Source organism: Mus caroli, chromosome 10, assembly GCF_900094665.2.
Source record: "Mus caroli chromosome 10, CAROLI_EIJ_v1.1, whole genome shotgun sequence".
Lineage (NCBI taxonomy): Eukaryota > Metazoa > Chordata > Mammalia > Rodentia > Muridae > Mus > Mus caroli.
Window position 1 is genome coordinate 121,881,836 of NC_034579.1, and position 11,105 is coordinate 121,892,940.

General features: G+C 37.5%; 1 protein-coding gene across 1 annotated transcript; it reads right to left on the reverse strand.

Moving 5' to 3' along the window:
- Positions 1–3,704: 3,704 nt before the first annotated feature.
- Positions 3,705–4,637, reverse strand: LOC110304095 (olfactory receptor 10P1-like). Its single transcript, XM_021175346.1, has one exon. It carries the CDS (start codon positions 4,635–4,637, stop codon positions 3,705–3,707), a length of 933 nt encoding a protein of 310 aa, XP_021031005.1.
- Positions 4,638–11,105: the final 6,468 nt, after the last annotated feature.

Below are 11,105 nucleotides of genomic sequence, written 5' to 3' on the forward strand. Positions count from 1 at the left end.
GCAGGCGGATTTCTGAGTTCGAGGCCAGCCTGGTCTACAAAGTGAGTTCCAGGACAGCCAGGGCTATACAGAGAAACCATGTCTCAAAAAACCAAAAAAAAAAAAAAAAAAGAAAAGAGTACTCTATCAGGGTGCAGAGTCTTTGCACAAGCCCTTCCGGTAAAATAGATGAAAAGCTTAAACTTAGCTCATATATGGAAATTTCTAGGAGAAAATACGTGAAGAAAGCTTCATAAAAGTAAGCTTACTAGTGTTTTGTTTGTAATATATAAGCTTAGCAAAAATACACAAATGTGTAAACAACAAACAGAAAAGATTCTGTATATTAAATCAAACAATAGAGAAAAAGTCAACTTATGGAGCGAGAGAGAATACTCAAATACATAATAGGTGAGCAGTTAATTTCTAAAATATTCAAGGAACCATATCAATGTAATAGGATAAGTTATATTGTTAGAACATTGACTATTTACAGTATTTACATAATTACATTGATAAATTGTTAAAGCAGGAAGTGGGATTGAATATACTTAGAGAGTCACCTTGCCTTGGAGACAGTTTATAAAATCTCTTATCATTGGTAAAATACAAATTAGAAACATGAACATGGTGGTGGCACAATGCTGATATCTGTAACCTCAGATTTTGGGGAGGCTGAAGTTGAAGGAGCGTTAAGTTCCAGGCCGGACTGAAAATATAGTTTGACTTTGTCTCAGCGACAATAATGACAACAAGGAACCGATTACTAACAACATACACACTGTTAATTGGAAGGTAAAAACAGAAATACCATATGACCCAGAAATATCACCTTGTATATATTTGCAAAAGAACTAAAACAATGACTCAACAGGCATTTTTGTACATGCATATTTTATCATCATTTACACTAGGCAGATATAGAAATAACCAAAATGTCTGTCTTCAGATTAGTGAAAAAATAATAGTATAATATAAAAGGAAATAATTTGAAAAGAAAATGTATGAAATACATAAAGTGGAATATTAGTCAGCCTTAAGTTATTAGGGAATCTTGACATATGCAACACACAAACGAACTTGAATATGTTTCTAAACAAAATAATTCTGTCACAGACTGGTAAGTAATGCAGGAGTCACTGCATCCAGCTCAGAGCAGAGGGTAGAATGGTAGTTGCCAGATGTGAGGAATTAGAGAAACTGAACATTTCTGGTCAATGGTTGTATCAGTTGGTTAAGTTAACATTGTGTATATTTTGTGTTAAATATTTTTTTCTAAATTACAAAACAAAGAAAAATGGGAGGCGTAGTGGGTTTTGAAGCTTATGAATACTATTATCAATTTAATTGTGATGGTGGTGGATGTATACATATATCTAAACTTAACAAATTATGCACCTTAAATGCAGTTTCTTGCATATCAATTATGTCTCAAGATAACTCCCATCACACTTAAAATTAAAAGCAAGAACTATTTTTAAATGAATTGGTGTCCACAGCGAACTATATTACTTATTATATGCAAGAGGACTGCCTTTATGGACAAATAAATAATAAAGTCCTGGTAAATCAAAAAGCAAATCAAGAGAAGCATACAAGGACTGGAGAGATGACTCAGCGGTTAAGAGTACTGACTGCTCTTCCGAAGGTCCTGAGTTCAAATCCCAGCAACCATATGGTGACTTACAACCATCGGTAATGAGATCTGACACCCTCTTCTGGTGTGTCTGAAGACAGCTATATTGTACATAAACAAAATAATAAATAAATCTTTTTTTTAAAAAAAAGAGTGAGAAGCATGTAGAATTCAAGATAATTGGTAGTAATAACTCACAATATTCATGAATGTTCTTTGATGTAAGAGGAAACTTCTTAAGACTTTGTAAGTAGTCCTTATATTTTAAACATACTAAATTTTTCTCTTAAGTTTTATATCTTTTTAATTATCATATTTTTGTATAAAATGCATTTTATTATAACATTTTCAAATATGTGTATAATATGCTTTAATCATATTCACTTCTCCCATTACTGTCTGTTCTCTCCCCCAACTGATGGAACCTTTTCTCCTTCCAAATGGTTCTATCTTTATTTTAATGCCTTACTTATAAAGGTCATATTCTGTATGTGAAAGTATGTATTTATCTAAAATTTGCTTATTTTCCTTAACATGATGATCCTCAGTAATATCCATTTTCCTACAAATAGCACAGTTTTATTTTTTATGTCTGAGTAAAACTCCATTGTGCATATATACTACATTTTATTTGTCCATTCACCTGTTGATGTATATCTCAATTGATTTTTATCTATTATGGATAGTCTTACAATAAACACATGTACAGGCATCTCTTGGGGATATGCTGACCTAACACTTAGGTATATACCAAAGAAGTGATGTTTTGCAATTTTGAAGCACAAAATATCAAACAAAAGAGAGGCAAGATTTTGGGGGAAGTCTTATTAAAAAATCATTAAAAGATTTCCTTATTATTGTGTATTTTATTTTCCTTATAATTATGAAGTGAAGAATGTACTAGATTTTAAAAGCTATTTCAGTTTTCCCTTAAGTGACATTCAAATATTATCATTTCCTATATGTAGTAAGTAAAGAAACACAAAATATAATTACAATTTATTGGAAAAGGTTTATAATGGTTGAGGCATAAGAGTAATTAGATGCATTGAGGTAACAAATTTGAAGGAGGAATAGTTGAGTTGAGTATTACAAGATGAATGAAAACTTGCTAGGTGGACATGATGGCTAAGATGTATATGGCTAAGTTTTAAAAGAATTGCGTTTGAGAAGACCCAGAGATATAAGAATACTTTGTGGGAATAGGAGATTCTGGAAATAAAATAGGAGATAGGCGACCATACAGAGGATTCCTCTGGTTAAGTTATCCTTCCAGAGAGGAATGTCTATGAAGCAGAAGGGCTGTTGGAAGGATCGCTTCGGAGCTCTTGACTGTAGCTGCATATGTATCAATAGATGGCCTAGTCGGCCATCACTGGAAAGAGAGGCCCATTGGACATGCAAACCTTATATGCCCCAGTACAGGAGAACGCCAGGGCCAAAAACTGGGAATGGGTGGGTAGGGAAGTGGGGGGTGGGTATGGGGGACTTTTGGGATAGCATTGGAAATGTAATTGAGGAAAATACGTAATAAAAATAATATTAAAAAAAATGGTTTCTCAAACCCCAGTTCCCCATACAGACTAACCTGTCTTCCCTTTACAGGAAGGGGGGATGATGTGACTAATATCCTCAGACATTCAAGAAGAACTTGAAGGGCTCAGCAGAGCAAATGTATCACAAAGTAGATAAATAGAAATAAATGTAACTAAAAGGTGGTAAGCGTCTCTTTGGGTTCTAGGAGTCTATTGGAGGTCAGTTTCATGACTTACATGGTTCTCTGGCTACTGATATGGCCAAAGTAGTCACCTTGCCCAGGATCCAAGACAATTCAGAGGATGTTTCTTTCCCAAGGCAAGGATCCCTTATATCCTGATGCTTCTTAATAAATCCCACTTCAATAGTGAATCTAGGATATGAAATAAGAAGTAAGACACAGGCCATCCATGTCTCAATTCTGGCACCTTCTACCAGGAGGACTTACTTTACATTTCTTTATGGATCCTGCCAGGTTGAAGTTTAATCTGAACACCTGAATGCTGGGAGCAGGAACGCTGAACAAGTGAAAGCACCCCAGTTCCCCTTAGGGTTAGGGAACCTGCCTTTTCATGTGTTTTAGGGCCCCTATCACCTCTTTGTTCCGGAGGGTATAGATGATGGGGTTAAGCATGGGTGTGACCACTGTGTAAAAGAGACTAAGAATGCGGTCTGTGGTGACAGAAGAGCCTGCCCTGGGTCTGATATATGTGATGCTGGCTGTTCCAAAGAAGAGGGAGACCACAAGCAAGTGGGAGGAGCAGGTAGAGAAGACCTTGCGGCGGCTCTGGCTAGAAGCAATTGCCAGGATGGCTCCCAGGATGCGGGCATAAGAAGTAACTATCAGAGAGAAGGGGATCATGATAAAGACCACTGTGGCTGTCATTACAGAAATTTCACTCCTGTGCTTCCCAGCACTTGCTAGCCTCAGTACTGGCAGGATGTCACAGAGGAAGTGTGGGATGATGGGACGGCTAGGGAAAGGCAGAGTGAAGATGAGGGAAGAGTGAGTGGTAGCTGTGATGATGCCCATGATCCATGAGGTTCCCACCATGGCTATGCAGGCCCGGTGGTTCATTAGGGTGGAGTAGTGCAGGGGCTGACAGATGGCTGCATAACGGTCATAGGCCATGGCTGTGAGGAGACAGCACTCAGAGATACCCAGGACAATGAAGAAGTACATCTGGGCTGCACAGCTCCTGAAGGAGATGGCCTGGGGATGTGAGGAGGTCAAATCAGCCAGAACTCTGGGCACAATGTCTGTGGTGTAGAGAAGCTCCACCATGGAAAGATGGCGCAGGAAGAAATACATGGGGGAGTGCAGCACAGGGCTGGTTTGGGTAAGAAAGATAATCAGTGAGTTGCCCAGAAAGGTTATCAGGTAGACCAGAAGTACCAACCAGAACAGTGGCCCCTGAAGGGCTCTGAGGTCAGAGAACCCCAGTAGGAGAAACTCAGTTGTTGTAGTTTGGTTTTCCTCATCCATGATTCCAGGGCACAAGCTTTGCACAGCTAAGAAAGAGAAATAGTTTTGAAATAACCAATACTTCTGTGATGCAGAAAAACAGTTTCCATGCAGCCTCTTCTCAAATCAAGAGAGCTGGTGTCTTTCATTTTCACACGAGTCATGAATCCCAGAGATTTAACTCATCTGGACTAATAATGAGGAAATAGTATGGCTGTGATTTAACCCAGGCCTTTTGACCATACAGTCTGTGTTTCTGCTACTTTTACCTTCTCTGTGCTGCCTTCCATATGGAGAACTTTAGATGGAGCAGTTGTGTCCTTTGTACTAAAGATACTGAAACTGAAACTCAAATGGCCACACATGCCCATTGAGTCATGCCCAAGGTAGTGTCTAACAGTCATCACAATATTCCTAGAATTAAGATGCCCCATAATGATGTGAACATTTATTATATAACAGCATAGACAAATCACAATTAGGATTCTGGCACCTGCCATGATTCCCTTCTTGCCTTTTTGTCTCAGTCCCTGTGTTACAAGGTACACTGCCCCAGAATAATCTCTATGAGTATTTTGTTGAAATTTCACTCACCATCCAAGCTTCAGTTCAAGTTGTATGACCACTTGTGTATCTACATACTTAGAAATATTTATCCATGGCATTTCAGGATTAAAGGAGACAGGTAGGAGTAAATATTTCTATGGACAACACTAACATTTTATGTAAAACAATTTCGAAAGGTGTTGTTTGGTATGTTTGAACAGGAGTGATAACAGGGCACTCACTATGGAATAAAGCAATGCCCCCAGTATTAGCCTCCTCTGCTTATAGGGAAAGTCTTAATTACAGTGCGTTTGGATAACATGTAGTGGCTTATTGAACTTCTAACTTCTCTTTTACTAGAAGTCCTCAACTATTTGAAGAACATATGTTTTGAAGAAAAACTTTAATTTTTATCCATATAATCACGAGATACATGCCACAGACTCAGGTTATTTTAGTGTTGCTTCCAGCGAGACCCTAAAGGACAAGGTGGGAAGAGGTTGCTAACATTTCCCAAGTGCCTCATTGCTGCAGTGTATCCTGCCTAGGGCTTAGTATTTATCAAATCATAGTATAACACAGAAAACTTTTTTCCCTGTTTTGAAGATGAGGGAATGGAATTCCAGAAAGCTTTAGTAATGTCCCCCAAGCCACTTACCTACTAAGTAAGATTGGGCACAAGCTCAAGTCTTTCTAAGTTCAGAGTCTGAAATTTCTAACTTCATAGCCACTAATTTATCAAATATCACAGAAGCTAATTCACTAAGGCAGTACTTGAAACATACCATATCTTCCCCAGACATACATAAGATGAATTAAAGAATACCAGTTATATAGATGAGAACACATGAACAGAAAATTAAATGACTTATTTAAAGTTAGGTAACTAGTTAGAAAAGATGGAGCATTGTGCTCCAGTTTCCAGAAACCTAGGTCTTAAGATAAACCAGTCATCATTCTCTATGGCCATCTCCTACATGAGTTTAGTCCAACAATTTGCTTACCTACTTTCTTACTCAGGCAAGAGGCTGTAGTTTCTGCCATTGCTCATGTACCTAACCTTCACAGCATCCTTTGTCCTTTCACTATATATTTTGCCTAAAACTGACAATTTGAGATTGCCACATGTTAAGAATTTTATGTTTTCTCATTTGTCTATACAGAAACATGGGTACTAATCTAATTGTCATGGTAGAAAAATAACAAAAGCCCCTAAAGTTTAAACTACTCACCTAGGGTCACATAGTGGATGACAGAGACAGGATTGTATATTTAAGCCATGTACTTTGGAAAAACGAATGAGTATATTTTAACAGGGGTATCCAGCCTCAGTGATCACAGATCCTTCTAGTGTCCAAATCCACATAAATAACATGTAATAGATCATTTTTTCAGAATTTTTAAGTGCTATTTTTAAAAATAAAATATTTTAATATATTTGTAGAATTTTGATCACCTTTGCTGGATTTCTTTCCTCCATATACATTTTTCTCAAGAATTTGTTCTGCAGAACACCTGTTACATGCTTTTAACTATCATATCCACATTATCTTGTTTTCTTCCAATCACCTTAATATTTTCTGTAGACATTTTATCACAAAATCACATAGTGATCAAAATGAGAATAAGAACATCTGTTCTTGTAGTACTCCATTGATTTTCTCCAATAACATTTAATAAACTCTCTGCATATGTTTGCAATTCAAAATGTTCCATTTTGTGAATATTATATCTGATACAAAAATATCTTTGTATGTATCTATATTTATTTTTGTTCACATATTTTTCTAGGATAAATTTTCAGAACGTGGTATATTGGTTGAGTGTAGATTATTTTTTATTCTGTCATGATACAGATTTTTTAAATCTTCTAAATATTTGCTGAAAACAATTCCAATCTTCCTTCCTGAGGAAGGCTGAGGAAACCTGCCTGTCTTCTCTTTTGTCACCTTTGCCACACTAGATTCTTTCTTCACTCTCAATCTTGTGACTATATTTTACCTCAGTATGTCATCTAAGAGGTGGATACCAGGGCCTCTTCCAAATTCTCAGCTCCCCCTTCCCTTCATCTCAGCCCCCTTCCTAATGCTCTTTGACTGCTTATTGTCTCTTAAGCTTGTTTTATCTACCATTTGTCTGACATGATTGAGCAGTCTTCACAGAGCTTCTGGCATTGAAAGCACTTTTCAAAATTCAGAAGACCAGATGTGATAAAATATTACTACACTCTGAACCACAGAGCTGGGCTTTTTTTTTTTAAAGGAAATATTTATTTTGGTTTTGAAGAGATCTTACAATGCATTCCATGAACTCACTAGCCTTCTGTCTGAGTTTTAAAGTTTTACTTATAATTTTGGTAAAGACATAAAACTTATCATGTAATGTTCATATTACATGGTGGGTGTAGGACAGCAAAGTAGAATGCAGGCAGATTTGTCTGTAAATTCTGAGAAACCATTAGGAAGACCCTGAAAGATGTTGGTCATAGAAATATAGAAGCTATGATTATCACCTCGCAGGCAACATGGAAATTTTCAAACCCACATGCGTTCATTGTTTCATCCTACACAGCACAAATATACATAGCATATAATCATAACACATCACATGGCACATCTTCCCAATAATAGTATATTTGCTTACCTTATACCTCAAAGATATGCATATATATATATATATATATATATATATATATATATATATATATGTATATATAAAACAGGTCTTTCCCTCTTATGTGCAATTTTATTTGGAAGAAATTTCCCATTGTTCTATATATCCTTTCAAAATATCCTCCCTGCCAAGCAAGTATGGTGACATCTGAATCATATGTCTGTAAAGAAAATAGCTAAGACTTAGAAATCCTCTCTAGGATTATTTTCTTTTATGCTCAGGAACAATTATTGGTCCCTAAACACAGGGCTCTAAGACCCAAGTAGGTCCTGATCTGCCCTCTGCCTTCTCTCTCTGTTTCTGGTAGTGCCTCACTTTATCAGACAAAAGCCCAAAGTGTATACTGTATTGTGTTGGGACCTTACCCAGGATAAGTAGAAATGGTCCCCCCGTCAGGGCAAGGGATGCTGGGCACAGGGGAGGCTACCCTTTCCTTCCTCCTCTTTGAAAGTATTTATCTCTGTGGTGTCCCCAACTATTTTGAGGTTGGTATAGTGCCTTCATTCCCAGAGGAACTTAGATGCCCTGAGCTATGGTAGTGCCATGGGTGAGATAATTGTGTCTGTGTCTCCAATGTCGCCTATATCCACACTCTTTTAAAAAAATATTTTCTAATGGCTCCTCCTAATCTCCTCTCTCCTGTTACCTCTCCTGATGTCATGACTTTCTCTTTTGTGTTTACTTGGTCACAAATGACATGAAGCTTCAGGGTCTTCCAGCTTCATATGTGGCCTCTCCTCTGGGATACCTATTTCTCTGTAAAAAATCTCTCTTTGAAGTCACCAACCCTCCCCTCATTGCCTAACTGTGACTTTTGAATCTTCCTTTTACTTAATATGGTTAGTACTTGTCGCCTGACTTTTCCAAAGTACTTTCTTCAGTATCTAAGATTTCCACACTTAAGTCATTGGTCCTGGATCCTCATTATATATACAACTGAGTATCTTACCTTAGATGTTTTAAATGTATCCCAAAGTTACTCGGTCTCTAATAACTCTTCTTTCCATCCTATGCTTTCTACCAGGTACAATGGATAGAGTCAGAGCTCTATCTGTACATGACCTTTCTTTTTAAATTTAAAAATATTTTTGATTATTTTTGAAATTATAATTGCATTTATCCATTTCCTTTCTTACTTCCAAGGCTTCCTCTATATTCCTCCCCTTCTCCTTTACATTAATGTCCTATTTTTTACTAGTTGTTATTGCATGCCTACATGAATTTTAATTACTGAAGTCTTAATTGAAAATTTGCTTATTTAAAAAGACCTTGACTCCCCATTGTAGAGGGATGCTAGAGGGGTAAGGCAGAAGTGAGGAAGCATCCTCCTACAGGCAAAGGGGAGGGGGAATAGGATAGGGGAGCTGTGGAGGGGATACCAGGAAGGTGGAGAATATATGAAATGTAAATAAAAAATAATAGTCAATAAAAAAATTAAAAGACCTTGAACACACCATGAATACTTTATTCCATAATCTTATTTTCACACATCTCCAATTGATGATCATATTTGCTTTTTATTTGTGTGCTTAGTGCAACCTTTTGTGCTACAAGAAACAGGTTTTTCTTTATTTATAGTGATTATTTTGGTGTTGAAAAGACTAGTACATCGATTGTTTTGGCATAAATTGCAGATTTCTCATTTAATTCTATTCCAACTCATACTGCATACCTGCTTTTATATCTTCTGGAGTTTAGAAAGCTAAAATTTACATTTTCCAAGCTGGCTTTTAGCTCATTTTCTGCATATGACATGCCTCTGCAGTACTAAAGTTCCTGCAGGAATGATGGAAGGCAGAGGTGAGGCAGAGGCTTCTCTTCCTTATGCTCTTTCCTTCCATAAATTTAGCTCTGATTTTGCTGGTCACAGAGCTTCCAGCATGTGGGGTGAAAATACACATTGTGGTATTTATGATTTTCTAGGCATGTATAAAGAGAGCAGTGACATGGATTTGGAGATGGTTATAGGAATAGTGTCTCTCACTCTTTTTTAATTTTTTCTTTTCTGTTTTGATATTTTAATAGATTTAGATCATTCTCCCTTTCTCTTTAATCCCTCCAGACTTCCTCATATACCTTTCTTATTCTCTTTTAAATCAAGGCCATTTAAAAACTATAAACAAATATATTCCTAAATATAACCTTCTTATTCTGTATATTACTTGTATATATGTTTTCAGGGATGACCATTGGATAATCAATTGGTGTGCTCTTCCCTGGGGAAGACGATTTCTCTCATTTTCAGCATTCCTATTTGTGTGTGTGTGTGTGTGTGTGTGTGTGTGTGTGTGTGTGTGTACATGTATGGTTGAAACCTCATGATCTTTCCACATCCCTCTCACATGTCTTGTTGTCTTTGTTCAGTTCACGTTTTGGCAGACATTTGTTGAGACTTTATGGGTGTACATTCTGACATTACTAGGAGACATAGTTTCACAGCAAACTCTCTGATACTCTGATTCTTAACATCTTTTTACCCCCCCCCCCCGTTTTCCATGTGTTCCCTGAGCCTTAACATAGGAGTGTTTTGTAGATGTATCTACTGGTGCAGGGATCTACAACTATGCACTATGATTCATTGTAGTTTTCTGTAATGGTATCCATCAGTTGCAAAAAGAAATTTCCTTGATAAGGTGTGAGGACTGCTCTTATCTGTGAGTTTAAGGAAAAATGTTTACCTGGTTGTTACCGACTATAGTGGTTTAGTAAATCATGTTTGTAGGTACTCCTCAAAGACACATGGTTACACTAGCTCTGAATAGTTGGCTCTTGGTTTCATCTTGTCGAGCAGTCTTAAGTCCAATGAGAAGGTATGAGTGCCACTCCTGCTCCCTTAGGCTTTTTGTGCCATGCTAGTAGTTGTGGTTTATAGGCATCATAGCAGGGTAGGCCTAATTTAATGATTGCCTCTTGCCTGTGGAATCTTACATGGCACCATTTGGTTCTGTAAAAGATAGTCCTCAGGGAGTAGACTATATAAAAGGTCAGTTATACCTGAGGGATCACTGGGCCCCCTCTCTGAAGTGCATGGTGTCTTTCACAAAGGTACTGTCTCTGTGGGGAGACTAAGGGCAAGAGTAGGAGCATGCAATTTTTTTTTTAATTAAGTAATTTCCTCAATTACATTTCCAATGCTATCCAAAAAGTCCCCAATACACTCCCCCGCCCCGTCCCCCACCCACCCACCCCCACCCCTTGGCCCTGGCATTCCCCTGTACTGGGGCATATAAAGTTGGCAAGTCCAATGGGCCTCTCTTTCCAGTGATGGCC

What these genes read in the sequence shown, in the direction of transcription:
- LOC110304095 (XM_021175346.1), bottom strand. Translation starts at nt 4,637, where the DNA reads ATGGATGAGGAAAACCAAACTACAACAACTGAGTTTCTCCTACTGGGG.